Source organism: Phoxinus phoxinus, assembly GCF_949152265.1.
Source record: "Phoxinus phoxinus genome assembly, chromosome: 17".
NCBI classification, from domain to species: Eukaryota; Metazoa; Chordata; class Actinopteri; order Cypriniformes; family Leuciscidae; genus Phoxinus; species Phoxinus phoxinus.
In genome coordinates, this window is record NC_136892.1 from 7,808,272 (window position 1) to 7,826,870 (window position 18,599).

The 18,599-nt window shown below is 44.3% G+C and overlaps 1 protein-coding gene and 1 long non-coding RNA gene across 3 annotated transcripts in view; one reads left to right on the forward strand and one right to left on the reverse strand.

Annotated features, from left to right (window-relative positions):
- The window catches only part of kif4 (kinesin family member 4), a 171,295-nt gene extending 168,552 nt beyond the window's left edge, over positions 1 to 2,743 (reverse strand). Inside the window, exons 1-4 of one of the 2 annotated variants that reach the window (XM_079584911.1) lie at positions 2,314 to 2,595; positions 1,617 to 1,663; positions 461 to 584; positions 250 to 364 (exon numbers count right to left, since the gene is read on the reverse strand). In XM_079584911.1, the coding sequence (XP_079441037.1) occupies positions 250 to 364; positions 461 to 583 (238 nt within the window). In that variant the 5' untranslated portion in view covers position 584; positions 1,617 to 1,663; positions 2,314 to 2,595. Of the gene's footprint in view, positions 1 to 249; positions 365 to 460; positions 585 to 1,616; positions 1,664 to 2,313 lie in introns of both variants that reach the window. The other variant, XM_079584910.1, reaches the window with a different exon arrangement.
- A 14,339-nt stretch (positions 2,744 to 17,082) lies between these two features.
- Positions 17,083 to 18,599, forward strand: part of LOC306983987 — a 151,193-nt gene continuing 149,676 nt past the window's right edge. The window contains exon 1 of the long non-coding RNA XR_013794460.1: positions 17,083 to 18,506. This is a non-coding gene — a long non-coding RNA (uncharacterized lncRNA). The remainder of the gene's footprint in view (positions 18,507 to 18,599) is intronic.

Consider the following 18,599-nt stretch of genomic DNA (forward strand, 5'->3'; position numbering starts at 1 on the left):
GTTAAGTAAAATATAATGAATATTTAAGCTAATATAGTGCTCAGCGAAAGTTGATTTCTCTGGCGAACTAACAAGCTGTGGACACTGAATGACTGGCCTGAGGTAAATGACGTAATGCAACGTGGGATATTGTTTACTAGCTCTTTCAGTGGTATCTTTCCGCCATTGAAACACTGAGCGATTACACAAGAAATAAGTTTCAGTAAATTGAACTTTATATTTCACTCCAAGTGGGACTGTTTTACAAACCTTTAAAAAGCCCAGACAATAAAGGAGACACAGCAGAGTTGAAAACTTCTTCCTGTTCTGTTGAGGGGTCAAACACATAATCATAGGTGAAAGCCTTGTCATTGCCAACAATGACCTGAAATGGGAAAAAAAAAAATATTTCATTAATCTTTCTGACATGACCTTTTGATGCAAAAGAGTGAATGAATAGACAAGATCTCATAATACACACCTGAGGTTCACCAGGTACAAAATTAAGACAGCACTGACATCCTTCATTTATCTCTTTAGGAACCAGAGGCCGGCATCTCAGCGCAACCCTCACAGGAATGGCCTTCTCATCCTCCTTGGTCATGCTGGAAAAGCAAATAAAAGGCTGAATCAAATGACAACCCAACTCACATATTGTCTTGCAAAGCCAGTGTGCACAGAGCAAGAGCAGACACATAGTTATTGCCATTACAATAACACTGTATCTAATAACCAAAGACACCAAAGAAAGCATGTTGCACTACACAAGCTTAAAGTTGTCAAATTCACAATGTGAAACATTTAGACATTGAACAACTTTAGACAAAACAGCTGACCCTAGTCACAGTTTTCCTTTGTCAAAAAAGCTCTGTAAAGCACACTGATTGGGTTCAAAAAGGGTTTAAAAAAAATCAGGGATTTAGTGGATATTAACCAGAGTCCCCCAAAAGTGCACCCTGCAATTCACCTCTTTCAATTGCATCATGAAACTACAATTCTTCAGTGATGGGTTAATCCTGGTCAGCGAGGGACATAAAATGAGCACTCAGAATTTGACATCACTAATTACCTGCATATTAACTAAACACTACGGTAGCCTTGTGGGTTGGAGGTGCTTCTTAAATCCTAATGTGTTCCATTAATGGCTCCTACTAATTTTTATTTGCAATTACATTAATAAAACCAAAGAAAGATTGCATTAGAAGTAGTCAAAGTCAACAAAAAGCCACTTTTGTGAAACTAGTGCAGCTGACGGTTAAGTGCGGGTCTACAGCAACATGCAATGTAAAGTAAGTTAGTTTTATATTTAGTCCTGGTCCAGACTAAGTTTGTATGCAACTGACTAAAACAAGGTTTCTGCAGGTTTTATAATAGTAGATTTAAGACTTTAAGACGTTTTCAAGACCAAGTAACGAAAACAAAAAGGACCGAAGGGAACACAATATGTTCTTTTTGGGTCTAGGAGCACACAATGAGTTGCATTTATAGCAACACTTCAAAGTTTTAAAATACAACCTGCTACCAAACTCCATTTTTTATTTTACAAAACAAAAAAAGCTTAAGACTAGAATACCTCTGCTCTGAACTATGAATATATAACTAACTGGTATATAGATATAGCCTAGCTTTTACTGTACCTTTTGTTGTCTTTCTTTTCCAGCGCAATTGTCAACGATTCTTAAATCTAGATACATTGAGAAGCAAAATTATATAACAGGAGTATTGTTTTCTGTGAAATTGATCGAAATGAATGAAGTTTATGATTGAAACAAGAACAAGTATCTGCAAATGGGCTCAGAAAGAGGAAATCAGTTTTCATACCCAATTAATAGATATTGGACATAAGTGTAAACTCACTTAAATGTGTTCACTTGACTAACGTTACATATCTTTATTTTGCATCTCAAGTAAATGCATCTTGATTTAAGTATGTTTATAGATACTTGTATTAGAAAACAAGGCAAAATACTGAACAAGATCATCATTTTTGCAACATTTAATGTCATCACTTTACAAAAGTAAGACTTCCTGCTCTGATTTAACACATTTTAAGGCCTTAATTTGTGGATGGGTGAATGAAAACTTTAAGACCTTTTAAAGACAAGCAGAATTAACGTGCTTAAACACAAAATCAGTCTTCAAGAATAAAACATTAATGACTAACTTGTTAGATTATGTTTATCCAACAGGCCTAAGTCCTGAACTACACTTAAAGCCATTATCGTGTATCTTTATACACACTTTCTACATATAAAAATATATTTGCAATAAACAACACACGAACAAAATAAGGAGCTGATACAACAAACCGGGATGTTTGAAACGCGTCATTACCTTCCGCCCTGTAACGTAGTCTGTTGTTATCGGGCTCGACGAGTAAAGCGCCCTAAACTTTCCTTTATACCCAAACTTGACAACAGTTTCAAATAAGACAAGAAAAATGGTAATCTTAATCGCCCTCACGGGATACCGTTATCTTTTGTAAAGACAGACGTCCTTAACAGTTTCTGCCATTCAAATTCGAGCACAGCGTTAGCTTCTCTGAAGAAAGACCCTGCCCGCCACTTTCAAATAACCTGCTCCGCCCCTGCCGTCTACGTAGAGGTCGATTAATTCAGCTCCGCCCATAGACGTAAAACCTATATTCCGTTTCTCCATAGGGAAATTGATTTTGAACTATAACTTATAAACCTTTAAAAGACAGGCCTGTTGAAGCCGTCAGCCCGCATTATTTCAGCTTACTTTTAAAACCATCGTGTTTAACAGCGGAATTCCTGGTGAAAACTACATTACCCGTGACGCTACACAGAAAATTACACCAATCAGAGAGTAGAAAAAAGCAACACGCGCCAAAATAGCTCTTTGACTCCGCCCACTCACATGAAGCACTGCGTATGCTGTTCGCGGTGCTTCATGGGATTGTAGTTCTTTCCTCAGTAATGGAGTGGTCAGGGTAGATTAGAATATAAGTCTAAAAAATAAAAATACGATTGCTTGTTAGGAAATTCTGAAAACTTCGTTTCTTTACATTTCTGGTCTCTGTTTGTCTGCTCACATCTAATAGCCAATCAGTGCAATAATAAAATACTGTTCCCCTATTTTTATTTGTAGGCTATTTATTTTTTTGCTATTTATAACTTTTGATTTAAAAAAATGTAATAATGCCATAAACAAGAAAAACACAATGAGACATATTTATTCAAAAGTACGAATAAAAAAATAAAAAAAAACAGTGCCAGAGGACAAAAACAAAATGATAACAGACAAAAGGAAGAGGATGCCATTTTATACCTGCTTAAAATGTTATAAGCTTTAATTACCTTTTTTACTTTAACAATAAAGCTAGAAATCATTTTTAAAGTAAGACAATTTCGGTTTTGAGTCAGACCATTTCATTTTATGAATGTGAAACTTTTTTATAAAAATTATAAGATTCCTATTTCTTAAAGAAATATATATATATTTTATAGAAACCCATTTATATGAACAATTGTATATGAAGTAAGCCTTATCTTTCTTAATTCCATGATCATTGAAGTGTATTATTATGTCAAATCCACTCAGCTGCAAAGCAATGTTAATTTTTTCCTTAATTAATGCTCCACATAAATCCCAAATATTTTTGGATGGAAAAATAAATGAAAAATAGTTTCCTTAGTTTTTAACAGAGGAATTTATTTTTCTAACCCTAACCCTAACCCACCCTAACCCTAACCCTAACCCTAACTCTTACAAAAATTACAAGAGTAATCAATATCTAATTTAGAACGTTCCACCACATTTTTACTGGATATATTCTATGCATTATTTTTAAAAAGACTTCTTTTACTTTGTTATTAATATATAACGTATCCATTGTTCGCCAAGCTTTACGCCAATTCACATCTCCAAACACAGAAAGTGGTGAAAGTCAAGTTTTTAATGTTGTTTATATATCTATGTGGTGTTCTAGGAACTATTTTCTAGGAACTATATCTCATTCCTGCGTAATAATCAAGGAACTGTGCTGCTGTACCATGGGTGCAGCAGGCGCAATGATATTACGCAGCGCCTGAAAATAGTCCCCAGCTCGGTAACTTCCACCGTGATTTGTAATATATCAATTTGTAATATATCATTGCGCCTGCTGGTACGGCAGCACAGTTCCTTGATTATTACCAGAGCCCGTCTACGGAGAGCCTTGCCACTCCCTATTAAGTCCTATTGTACCAAATTTTGGTTGTAGTTCCACCAGAGTTCCACTGGGGGCGATCACCCATGAGTGCAAAATGAATGGGAGTCTAGCTAGACGGCAAAATCTGTCTCTTTCACCCGATTGCCGTTGAGAAATCTCAGATTTGATTGTAGGTTTACTTGTAGCTAACTCATTTAATTTGAGGAAACTTATTACCTCAATTCAATTAAGTTTATAAAAAACAATAGTTATAAATACTCTGAACTTATTTTAGTCGAGTCCACTAAACAATGATATTTCTTAATACGCAATTAAACTTTACACTGCATTTAAATACTTTATATAGCTGAAACCTCGCTATTTTGAGTAAAAAAATTGAAAAGACTAACTTTAAATGAACTCAGAGCACTTGCAGTTCCTGCTAGCTCGTAATATCATATACAAAGTCAAATCCAATGAGTTAAGCTAACTCATTACATTTGAGGAAACTGATTACCTCAATTCAATTAAGTTTATAAAAAACAATAGTTATGAGTACTCTGAACTTATCTCAGTTGAGTTAAATAAAAGTATACATTGCAGTCAAGAAATTAAGTGATTAATTAAGTGATGAATTAAGTGATTAGTGAGCATTAGTGATGAACACCTGCTGTTAACATGCAGAATCACTGAAGGAAAAAGAAACACAAGAACTACAACTGACTTCCAACCACAGCCTTATGAAATCAACTTAAGATCAAATATGTTTAAATCTCTCAAATTCTCAGCAGAAGAGGGTTAAAACCATTACACAAACAACATTAGTAGCTTTACTTATTACTAACCAGTTTTACTTTTGTCATGCATCTACAGAAGTTGTTATTGTGAATGAACAGGTTTAGATGAAGATGATTTATTGAGTTTCATTTAAAGACACCATGATAGTGGTCAGTGTTTGCTTTAGTTGGGCTCTTGACCCTTGACTTTATAACACCAGTTTTTTTTCTGGCTGCTATAACTGAGTGTTTATATAACACATTTGTTATGGCACAAAAGCCAAAAGAAAATATGAACAAGTGATTGTGTTTAGAAGATGCAAATCAACATTTTATGACTTGATTCTCTGATCTTTTCCAGAGCCTAATCTCTGAGTAAACAGGTGATGTATTACTTGTATTATTCGTTTTAACTGAACTCTGATTCTACTGTAAGGTCCATTGTAGTGACAATCAGATTTTTAAAACCTCTATGGTTTCATACTGACTTACACAGACATCAAGAATGAGCATATGAATCTCAACAACGGTGACCAATAAAATAATATTCATGCCACAATGTGTGCTGGGAGCAATGGATAGATTTTGTATTATGCTAGTACCCAGCATGCATTGCAACATGAATAGTTTTTTTTAATGGTCACCATTGTTGAGATTCATATGCTGAATCTTGATGTCTGTGTGAGTCTTAGAAAAACAAGATTTTTTTGTGAAACTTTTTGTGCACATTCATTTGGTAAAATTCTTCATATTGTCTGATGAACATAGAATTGCTGGCGATTATGCGGTTGAAACACAGTTTTGAACAAAATTATTAATATGTGGCCCTTTTTATCAGGAGCGAGTACTTATGTCCTTTCGATTTCTTACAGGTTGAGTTGTTGTTGCCCATAACACACTAGCATTCTGCTAATGAACGCTGATTGGTCAGTGAAGGACTGATTACGACCAGAGATACCGCTTGATGGTATTGTGGCATCCGAAGCGGGACCAGAATGTCTTCAAGCAAAAACTCTTCTAGCACGTGTATTTACCTGTGTCAGCTGTGTTGTCGATGCCTCAAAAGAAAAGAAAGTGCAGAGCGCGAAAGCACCAAAGTGACTGAAGGATTTCCGTAAAGCAATATCTCTGGTCGTACGATGTGTATGACGTCATTGACATTTTAAAATACTTTTTAAAGCAAATAAGTGACTTTTTTCTCGAATACAACATTCAAATTACTAGACATAAAATTATATCCTGAGAAAAGTGGATTTTGAGGGGTATAGCTCCATAGACCATTTTTCACTCGTCCTGTGAGCACCCTCATATGGAACCAGAGTGGAACTGCAACCAGTTCAGAAGCCGGAAGTTTACTGAGAGTGGCAGTTCTCCCCTTATTAGACATTCTCTGTTATTACCCAGGAATGAGAGTATAGTTCCTAGTCATATTGGCCTAGAAAATTGCAACTTTTCATTTTCTGTCGGTCTTAGTACACCAACCACCAACATCATCGAGCCTCCATCCTCAAATCGGGGACACCGGCTCACACGATCCACTCCACGCACGCCGAGACGCCGAGGACTCCCTTCACCACCGCCGGTGAGAAATCCACCATCTTTCTCTTCATCTACCTCCACTCCGGTCCATCCAACCATCCCTCCCATAGGGAAAACGACTGTTAAAGGGCTGAGACAAGCCCTAATTAATTCTGACATCAACTTCTCGAAGATTAAATAAAGCAGAATTGTTTAATCTATATGTCTCCTTGCAATCCACTCAACCTTCTCCTACAGCTTCCACTTCATCTGCTCGAGCGAGCAAGGCCCGCCGGGCCCCAATCTCGCGTCCAGCAGCTTCTCCACCTACCTCCCACTTTATTCACGTCACTTTATGAAGGTCACACTGACCTTCAGCGAGCCTGGGCCGCGCCCCAGAACCCGTCGCGGAAGGGCTTCAAACTCTGCCGGATAAACCTTTCTCCACTGCTCCTCGCGTCCAGCAGCTTCTCCACCTTCCTCCCACGCAAAAGTGCCGGGTCCCGCCCCTGCGTCACACAGACCTTCAGCGAGCCTGGGCCGCGCCCCAGAACCCGTCGCGGAAGGGCTTCAAACTCTGCCGGATAAACCTTTCTCCACTGCTCCTCACTGCACCGCACTCTTCAGCCACCTGCAACACCAACTACACATCAACTCCTCAAACCTTTCATTTTCTTCCTACCTCCTACCCTTTCCCCTATCAGTACTTTCTAGTTCCAAGTGCTCACCCTAGCGTGAGGATGCCTCCACTAACTGGACAAGCGCCAATGTAATTTCTTCCCCTTCCTGTTCCTCACTCTTTTCCTTTTTTTGCTCCTCCGCCTGTCCTGGGGGACGATTTTTGTGTGAGGATGCCTCCACAAATGACCACAGCCCCGGCCCTTTCTCCTATTAACCCTCTCCATACTCAATCTCCCTATATCTGTACAAAAGTTACTGAACTCGCATTCAGCGCAGAGCGGCTCTCTCGACCTGTATGAAGTTTGTTGTGGAAAATTACTCAATATTAAAACCTGGATGAAGGAGACAAAGTCGATTCTCAAGAGATTAAACAAAGTATTTTATTTCATGCATGAAATAAGCGTTCAACATACAGACAGTGTCTAAGTATGAGAAGGCCCATGGCATTCTCACGCAGAGAGCATCTGACATGAGAAGGCGAAGGCTAGTCCCTTTCGCCAAGGTTATATACCCTAACACACCCTGTGTAAAAATCCTTTGTTACCTTAAATGGAGATGTCTTAGCTCATTATCTCATGTCCAACCCAAATTCTAACTGGTCTGAGCAACGTCATGTCTGCAAAAGTTTCCTGTTTCTTACTGCTGCTCTTTTTCACACATCTCGTCTATCATTAGTTCGATCAAAGCTGCGCACATATTTTTCACACATAGTCTTCACATAACCCAGTGAACATTTTGTTCCTTCAAGAAGCTTGTTCTAACTCACATTTATAAAAACTTAGTTTTATATCTTTAATAATGTGCTTTTGATTATATTCTTTTAAATGCTTATGAGTAAAAATGAATCTTCATCGTTAATAAAAGTTGTACCCATACAAAAGCAAAAGAAACACATCTAAATGTAAAATTTCCATAACAATCCCCCATATGTTCATTCAAAGAACATACACACAATTTTACATTTACTCTTCCATAATCATAGTAATTCACAACAGGTAAATTTTTCCATGGTTACTTAATTTCCTAGTCAAACTCATGTTCGCTCTTGTTCTCATAATCCTCATCATCATCAGCCACTAACACCTTAACTTCGTCCTCTGGTGCTCTACTTATCACTGTTGTGTATTCCCCTGGACTCATTCTCATACTCATCATTGTTACAGTCACTGCCTTAGCCGTGATTCTAGAAATACAATTCATTAAACATGGAATCATCAAAAGAAAAATCAAAATCAAACATCCGATTGGCATAATCGTACTTATTAACAATTTCGTCCACCCCTGCAGGCCCAAGAACCAATTATCTAGTGAAGATTACATTTCATCTGGAGTGGCTACGGCCATTTTCATGTGTTCTATTATGTCTGATACTTTTTGAAAGACGTCAGTCAAATTAAAACAACAAGAGGTTCCTAACATTTTGCATATTTTCAAATAAACCTCCGTTCCTACATCTAAAAATCCTGGATAACAGCACCCCATCCATTTCTTAGGAAGGGTGTGCACATACTGTTCAAGCTGTTGTCTCTCCGAGGTCATCGTCGTCACCTGGACATGTGATATTTGTACCATTAGATGTTATACATTTGTTATTATTCATGATTATCGTGGTTTTACAGTGTGCTGTACCAGCCATTATTGCCCCTTGTTGGGTCCCTAATTTACATAAACATACGTCGCCTAATTGCGGTTTCACTGCCCATACCCTGTCAAAGTCTCTAGTGCTGTGTTCTGATGGGTTCTGGCATTTGACTTTCTTTGGAGATATTGATTTGATTTCTATAGAATTTTCACATTCAGTAATTTCTACTGTGACGAGTGTCTCTGGGCTCATCAGCGTCGCCCTGGCAACCAACACGCTACACCTGCACGTCCTCATCACAGGCCGATCGCTCCCAGCTGCCGCTCGTCAACACAGAGCTTAAGAAGCCAGCACCGCTCTCACTCAGGCAGACTAACGTCTCATGCAGATCGCTCTGGTACTAACGTTCCCTCTCTTTGTTACGCAGAAGACAGCGAGTGACCGACGGCCGCAGCACGCACGCACGCCTGGACGCCTCTTCACGGACACCGTAGAAACACCAGGCACGATCGCACCGAGCACCTCTGTTTTTCCCCACCACCTTCACTTCAAAGGATTAATAAAATCCACCCTCCGGGGCCATTGCACTGAGCTACCTTGTTGTGTGATTTCTCACCCGTGACATCTGGTGGAGAATGCGGGCAAATGCATGAGAAATCACACACAAGTGTTGGCATGTACCCGCACTAAAAAAAAAAAAAAAAAAAAAAAAAAAAAAAAATTCTGTTCTCTTTCTCCAGCACTGGTCGGCGTCCTCTCTCCCCATGGAAGTGGATGAACTGTTGCAGCGCCTGACTGAAGTCAGCATCCGCCAGCAACAGATTATGGAACATCTGGCCACTCGACAGGGCGGGACCGAGGCGGAACTCGCCGCCCTCCGCGCCCAAGCGGCCCCGCACGTTCCACCACCTGACGCTCGGATGCAAGCAGCCCGGCTCTTGCCGAAGATGACAGTATCTGACGATGCGGAAGCCTACCTCCAAATGTTCGAATCCACAGCTCACCGCGAGGGATGGGATCCGAACGACTGGGCTTCAGCGCTGGCGCCCCTTCTCACTGGTGAGGCTCAACGGGCGTTCTTCTCGCTACCCCCAGAAAGGGCTGGTGATTATGGAGAGGTGAAGCGGGAAATCCTTGCCCGACTGGGACTTTCCCCCATTTGTGCTGCACAACAGTTTTTCGAGTGGGAATATAAAGTCCGGGTGCCAGCGCGAGCCCAGGCGGCCGAACTCGTCCGCTTGGCCCAACACTGGTTAATGGAAGGAGAGCCCACCGCCGCCCAGATAGTGGAACGTGTGGTGGTCGATCGCCTCCGACGAGCTCTGCCCCGAGCCCACCGCCAAGCTGTCGGGATGAGGAATCCCGCCACTGTCCTGGACCTAGTCGAGGCGATCGAGCTGGCGGACGCTGTCCAACATCGGGAGTTTGGGGAGAGGGCGCCGCCATTTCCCCGGAGGGTGGTCCAAGAGCGACGCACGCCGGAGGGCACCCCGCGCGCAGTTGGCAGGCCGACGGTTCCCTCACCGATGGATGAGCCAATGCCCACCGCTGACCCCACCACGTCCCCGCGGACCTGGCTGGCGGGGTGCATCGTACATCAGCGCGTCCCACCTGCGGCCCCAGAAGCGGACGTCACCGTTAATGGCCAACCCATACGGGCGCTTCTGGACTCGGGCAGTGCGGTCACCCTCATTCAAGCTCGACTGTGCCCTCCACGTCCCAACCAAAGGAGTCTACTACCCATTACTTGTGTGCACGGAGATACCCAACAGGTTCCAGCTCGTCGTATCAACATCGCTGCAGCTCATGGCAGTTGGCCTGTGGAGGCTGGAATAATGGAGAACCTTCCGGTCCCTTTACTCCTCGGCAGGGATTGGCCCGGGTTCGACCGCCTGCTCGCTGCCGCCGCCCAGCCCGCCAGCCAGGAAGGGAACCGTCGTCACCGTAGGAAGCCACGAAGACCCCGCCGCCGGCCGGCACTGCTAGCTTCGGACAGCGGGAGAGATGGTGAGTCCCCCTCTCAAGCTACTAACCTTTTCTATGATGTTTTCCGTCAGGCCAGTGAGGGGGGCTCTTTTGCCAAAGAACAACGGGAGGACGATCGGCTGAAACATTGCTGGGGGCAAATCCGCGCTGTGGATGAGAAAGACGTCCTCCCACGACCCCATCCTCTCCCGCACTTCATTGTCCGAAGGGGCCTGCTATACTGCGTCGCCCAGCGACGGGGGGAGGAGAAGGAGTTGTTAGTCGTCCCACGGACCAAGACGGAGGCCATTCTGGAACTTGCACACTCCCATCCTATGGCGGGTCATCTGGGAGCCGCGAACACCAGTCAGCGTATCCGAGACCGGTTTCACTGGCCAGGCATGGAAGCGGAAGTGAAGAGATTCTGCCAGGCATGTCCTACCTGTCAGCGCACCGCGCCCAGATCTCCTCCCCCCAGTCCGCTCATTCCTTTACCCATCATTGAGGTGCCCTTCGAGCGGATCGGATTGGATCTTGTGGGGCCGTTGCCTAAGTCTGCCCGAGGTTATGAACACATCCTTGTCATCGTCGACTATGCCACCCGCTATCCGGAAGCAGTCCCCCTGCGTAAAGCAACAGCGAAGGCCATCGCCCAGGAGCTGTTTCTGTTGGCCAGCCGGGTCGGCATCCCCTCCGAGATACTGACTGACCAGGGTACACCGTTCATGTCCCGGCTAATGGCAGACCTCTGCACCCTGCTGCGGGTGAAACAGTTGAGGACGACTGTCTACCACCCACAGACCGACGGACTTGTAGAACGCTTTAATCAGACCCTCAAGCGGATGCTCCGTAGAGTAGCGGCCGAAGACAGACGTGACTGGGACCTCATGCTCCCCTACGTCCTGTTTGGAATCCGGGAAGTACCCCAGGCCTCAACTGGTTTCACCCCCTTCGAGCTCCTGTTTGGCCGCCAGCCGCGGGGGCTGCTGGATGTCGCTCGGGAGGCTTGGGAGCAGCAGCCGGCACCACACCGCACGGTCATCGAGCATGTGAAGCAGATGAGGGAGAGGATCGACCGGGTCATGCCATTAGTCCGGGAACACCTCAGCAAGGCACAGCAGGCCCAACAACGCCACTACAATCGGACAGCCCAACCACGGGAATTTCAGCCGGGAGACAGGGTGATGGTCTTGGTCCCCACCTCTGCGTGCAAGTTCCTGGCGTCCTGGCAGGGTCCCTATACGGTAGTGGAGAAGGTTGGACCAGTAACTTACCGACTACGCCAGCCTGGACGAAGACGAGCGGAGCAACTGTATCACATTAACCTACTGAAAAAATGGCAAGGGACCAACGAACAGGTAGCTGCCCTCAGTCTCACCGATCCCGTGGTCGTCGACATGAATCCCCATCTGTCGGCTGCCCAAAAGACAGAGCTGCAACACCTGTCAGTCAGTTTAAGGATGTGTTCTCCTCCCAGCCAGGGCAGACCAACGTCATCCAGCATGACATCAGGACGCCCCCTGGAGTGATCGTCAGGCAACGGCCCTACCGAGTCCCAGAAGCCCGTCGGCAGGCTATTGAGGAGGAAATTCAGCAAATGCTGAAGTTGGGGGTAATCGAACCGTCACGCAGCCCATGGTCCAGCCCCATCGTAATGGTACCCAAGCCGGATGGCACCCTCCGCTTCTGCAACGACTTCCGCCGTCTCAATGAAGTTTCCGAGTTCGACGGCTATCCCATGCCTCGGGTAGATGAGCTGTTGGATCGGCTGGGGAGGGCCCGGTACATTTCTACTCTCGACCTGACGAAAGGTTACTGGCAAGTTCCACTCACCACGTCGGCCAAACCGAAGACAGCGTTCTCCACTTCCAGCGGACACTGGCAGTACCGGACCCTTCCCTTCGGCCTGCACGGAGCACCCGCCACCTTCCAGCGTATGATGGATATCCTCCTGAGACCTCACCAAGCCTATGCAGCCGCATACCTGGATGATGTCGTCGTGCACTCCGAGGCATGGGATGAACACTTGGAACGTCTGCGGAGGGTGCTCTCGGAGCTCCGGCGGGCTGGACTAACCGCCAACCCCCGAAAATGCCACCTAGCGCTCTCCGAAGCGAAGTACCTGGGCTTCCAGGTCGGCCGTGGCCTCATCCGACCACAGGAAAAGAAGGTAGAGGCCATACTTACCGCTTCCCAACCCCAGACGAAGACCCAGGTACGAGCCTTCTTGGGGTTGGCGGGGTACTATCGCTGTTTTATCCCCAACTTCTCCTCCTTAGCCGCCCCTCTGACAGACCTGACCAGGAAGGGGCAGCCGGAAAAGATACAGTGGACAACAGCCGCCGAGGAGGCCTTCGCCTGGCTCAAGACGGCCCTTACCTCGTCACCAGTGCTCCGCGCCCCCGACTTTAGCTCCCCCTTCCTGTTGCAGACGGATGCCTCCGACATCGGACTCGGGGCCGTTCTATCACAAATCCAGGAAGGTGAGGAGCATCCTATTATTTATATCAGCAAGAAGCTGTCCCCGGCCGAGAAGAACTATGCCGCCGTTGAGAAAGAGGCCCTGGCCATCAGATGGGCAGTCCTGGAGCTGCGGTATTACCTCCTCGGCCGTAAGTTCACCCTGGTAACCGACCATGCCCCCTTACAGTGGATGGCCCGGGCTAAGGACACCAATGCCAGGGTGACCCGCTGGTTCCTCGCGCTCCAGGACTTCCACTTCGAGGTTCGTCATCGTGCAGGGACCGCCAACGCCAACGCAGATGGGCTCTCGCGGATGTGGACAGCTTACGCAGGTCTGTCAGGGGTCGTTCCCCACCCACCCCTTGTTTCACCCCTACTGTCTCCATTCGTTCCCAGGGCCAGAACGACGCTTAGGGGGGGGGAATGTGACGAGTGTCTCTGGGCTCATCAGCGTCGCCCTGGCAACCAACACGCTACACCTGCACGTCCTCATCACAGGCCGATCGCTCCCAGCTGCCGCTCGTCAACACAGAGCTTAAGAAGCCAGCACCGCTCTCACTCAGGCAGACTAACGTCTCATGCAGATCGCTCTGGTACTAACGTTCCCTCTCTTTGTTACGCAGAAGACAGCGAGTGACCGACGGCCGCAGCACGCACGCACGCCTGGACGCCTCTTCACGGACACCGTAGAAACACCAGGCACGATCGCACCGAGCACCTCTGTTTTTCCCCACCACCTTCACTTCAAAGGATTAATAAAATCCACCCTCCGGGGCCATTGCACTGAGCTACCTTGTTGTGTGATTTCTCACCCGTGACACTACATAGTACATGGAATTAACCCTATTAATTCTCCTAAATTTTCAGTGATTTCTTCTAATTCCAAAAATCCTGATTACCTCCGTACACATATTGCCCTTGACATGGATCCTTACAAAAATACATGATCTTACCCCATTTTCCCTTTGTCATTTTCACCTCTATATGCTATCATCTCGTGCTAGGCTTACAGCCACACTAATTAAAAGGATAAGATTTAGTGACCTATTGCCACACATTACAACCTTGTCAGGCGAGAAAATGTTCTTGTTTGAACGATATCAGTCCCGTTTCTCGATGTATTTTTGGTCTCAGGGCAGGTCTAGTTGATATGATCAGACAGGTTATTTCAATGCCCACGCCGTTAAAGTTCCACAAAGTCCTTGATACAGTCCTGACCACTCCTGAAATTGCACAATCGTCTCTTACTATTGATTCGTCTGCTCTCCAGTGACGGTGGTTTTCAAATTGGTAACCTACGGGATGACACGTCTCTGGTTAGTCTGATCTCTGTTTGGCACTCGTTAGCTTTGAGTGGGATTCTTCTTCCGTTGCAGCTACCGCATGAGCTAGATCCTCGACTTTCACCGCATTTTGAGTGGTCAGCAAAACCTGGAATGGTCCCTGTCACCTTTTCGCCTTCCAATGCTTTCGTCTCAGATCCTTTATCAACACGAACTCTCCTGGCCGGATGCTGTGCAGGGCCGTCTCAGCTGGCTCTGGAACTGCTGCCTGGACCTGTTTTGAGATATCACAGAACACCTTATCCAGCTCAACACAACATTGCAACATGTCATTTTCACACCGACTTGTGTCAGGCAATGTTCGAGGATTTCCTGCGTCCCAGCCCCTCTTTCTCATTCTCATGTAAGTTAGCTCCTCCCCATTCCGGATGTACCCAGGAATGCTTCAACTGCTGAAATTGCACTGTTTACAAAATGTGAACCATTGTCACTTAATAATTTTTCAGGATTTGAAATTCCCATGGTGGGATAATTTCTTGTAGGAATAGTTTTGCCATTCCTTTTTTAATCTGCCTTTGTTGTTGGCATGGCTTCTACCCATTCTGAAAACATGTTGACTGCCACTACGCAGTATTTCTTTTTGTCAGATTTTGATAATTCAATATAATCGAGCATTACATTTGAGAATGGTCTCTGCGGCCTGGGATGCCCCCCTGTCTCATTGCCTGACCCCTGCCCACATTGTTAATACCACAAATCAAACATCTGCTGCAAAAATCTGCTGCCACAGTGGAAAAAAACTTTGGTAAATCAGTTATTTTGCATAATAGTAAACCTCCTCCCTTTTGAGACATGGTCCAATCCATGCATCAAACTTGCATATACCTGAAAGAAATCAGAAGGTAAACATGGTTTGTTATTTATTGGTTGGCTGGGGCCCCATCGTCCATTTTTATATTCACGGCCTGCCTTCCTCCATTTTCGCTTGTCATAGGCAGAAGCGTGCTTGTTTCATCGCTTCTGTCACCTAGTTCCTCATTCAGCTGTATTGCTATGGTTATCTGAACAGGAAGTCGAGCTACAGCCTTCGCTGCTAAACTCTGACACCCTGTTTTCCTTAGAAACGTCATCACTACCCGAAGTATGAGCCTGGCACTTACAAACTGCCACTTCCTTTTTAGTGGATACTGCATTTTATTTTTGGTCTATAGTCGGATTTGGTCTTTATTTGAATCGGCTCACAATCTGCAATCAGACCTACATAATTTTTTATCAGTAGCCCATAAACATTTTGGAAACTCTCTCCAACCCGTCTGTTATGACAGGGAGTTGTGTTAAACTCAGTCTGTTTAGTTTCACTTCCTCATCCAACACTGTGACTGCTCTCAAACTTCTGTGTTTTCATGACATGGCTATTTTTGGTACCTTCATTTTGGCAGATCATTCTTTTTTTTTGATCTATTATGACCCAGTCGGTCAGTTCATGGCACCTGGCCATGAAGGGACCCGCGTCACGCCATTCAGCCTTCACTGGTTTGGCCAGCGATATGAGGCTTGTGCATTTTCCATGTCATAAAACACTGTCTGTTTGTCAGTCAATTTCACATTCAAAACACACCATTGGTCAGTCCAATACACATAGTCAGTCGTCACAATTTCTATGTCAACATTAAATCATTGCTGCGCATATTCATCATCATGATCAGTGCTTACATGAGAAGTGCAATGTAAATCTGAGTCTCTCATAGATTCAGAAGATGGCAACACTCTGTCATGAGCCGCTTTGTGGTCAGACATGTGTCAGAAATTTGCCATTCATATACAAACAGAGAAAAATCCTCTGTGCTTTCAGTTTCATGCGTCATTCTCATGTCAGCTGATAAGCCCTGATCACTACAATGAACAAAAACACCCTACTTACAAAGTAAATCCCTTCGCATTAAATTCACTGGGCATAACTTAGTAATTAAAAAACAATGCTTAATTTTTTTATTCTATTTTTCCCCTTCAATTGAACACTCAAGGGTTTTCGAATATTGTTCTATGACCACATGACCAGTTGCACCTCTGGAAGAAGTCGTCTTACCAGAGAGTGGAATTGGTTTTTCAAACTCTGTGGCTTTAATTACAAAATTGGAAGCTCCCGTGTCAAGCAGAAATAGTAAAGATACGTCATTAACAGTCATTTCTATCAAGGGTAAAGAAAAAATTAGCCTTATAGAAAAACCCTAGCAAGCAAGTCTTCATTGCATAGAGCATAATCAGAAAATAAAGGTAAATTATACTCATCTGCTGGAGAGACAGGAACCCCGTCGCTCACCCCCTCCTCCTCCTTTCAATCCGCCTGATTCCTGCCTTTGCCGTGTGGGCAATCATTATACCAATGTCCTTTAAGTCCACATTTGAAACATTTGTCTGGATCATAGGGCTCTTTGCGTTGTTGTTGAAATGGTTGACAGTTTCGTCCTTTTCCACGACCACGACCACGTCCTCTGCCTCTTCCTCTGCCATTGTCTCTCTGGTTCTGTTGGTGATGGTTGGAGTTGTTGTTGCCCATATACACACCTTGCATTGTCACCAGGGCCAACATGAGGTCTTTGTCTTGCTTGGCTGCGTTGATTTTTTCGCTGCGCTTTCATGATGTCTTCATGATGTTTCATTTCTACTGTGGAGGCCAGTTGCCATCCGACACAGCTCTTTTGAATTGCTTTTGAAATGTCACTGTCCAATCCATCCAAGAACAAAGTCTTTACTTTCATTTTCTGGAGGGCTGCAGAGCGGTGGTGGTTGTTCGTGTGGTGCGTTAGGAACTGCGTGACCCCGTCCTTCTGCCTCGGCTGGAATCTGGTTAGGATTGCGAGGAGGTGGAAGATGAGCCGGATACATCCTGTCCTCCTATCTTATTCTCACAAAACAAAAACAAACAAAAAAACAATGCCATAATAGGGAGAAGAAGAAACAATGTCAGACGTCATTTTTCAAAGATATGTCATTTTTAAGATTGCATAATGCGTTTCTCTATGTGTCTTGTCTTTCCTCTTGACAACGTGAGTAGACCAATTTTGCTTTTGTTTTTGTCAAATGTGACACGCTTAAACCCCCATTGAACCCATATTGCTCTTTTTAAATACGGCACATATTCATGATACCAAATTCCTATTGCTTTGTCCATTATTTTTATGAACCCTTCGAGAAATCAACCTGTTCTCCATCCTTCTTTTTTGAATTTCCGTTACCCATTTTTACTTAGACAATTTTGTTTGTTCAATTTCCCTATATTAATTAATTTTATTAATCCATATTTGCGTATTTTTATTTATTATTTTATTACTTTATATTTACCTATAAATTTTCCTCTTTCCTTCTTCTTAATCAACAGTATTTATATTTGCGTATTTAAATATTTTCCCCCGCGTGGTCACCACGCACTATATTTACTGTGTTAATTCTCCTCTCAGCGTGGCCACCACGACATGCCTAAATTCGTCAATCTAGGACTTTCAAAATTGCCTGTCTCCGTCGATGCAGGTCTTTCCCAAACAAGTGCCTCCTCTAATGTCCGAAACTTCGAACGAGCACCTTGTCTGGTGTTTGAGAAATTTTCTATCAGACCTATTCTCAAAACTCTGGCCCTTTTAGAGAAGAATTAACACATGGCATTTGAGAACTTACTTTTAGGCTTATTCTCAAACCCTGTTTGGAAACGCTTATTCCAAAACTCTGACCCTTTTAGAAAAAATATTCAATACGCAAATAATTTTCTTATCCACCATGTGAATAATTTAAATTTTCTCTCACCGTCTTGTGAGTCTCACTGTCTGTGAGTTCTTTAATTGCGTCCACCTAGGTCGTCGTGAGGAGTTGAACAATTCTCTTTCCTCAAGCTTGAGGATATTGAGCCGTAGAGTGTTCTCTCGGGATGGCCAGTCAACTGTTCCCCTCACGACGATCATCGGTTTTGCAATCGCATCCTCGTCGCCATTTGTTGTGGAAAATTACTCAATATTAAAACCTGGATGAAGGAGACAAAGTCGATTCTCAAGAGATTAAACAAAGTATTTTATTTCATGCATGAAATAAGCGTTCAACATACAGACAGTGTCTAAGTATGAGAAGGCCCATGGCATTCTCACGCAGAGAGCATCTGACATGAGAAGGCGAAGGCTAGTCCCTTTCGCCAAGGTTATATACCCTAACAC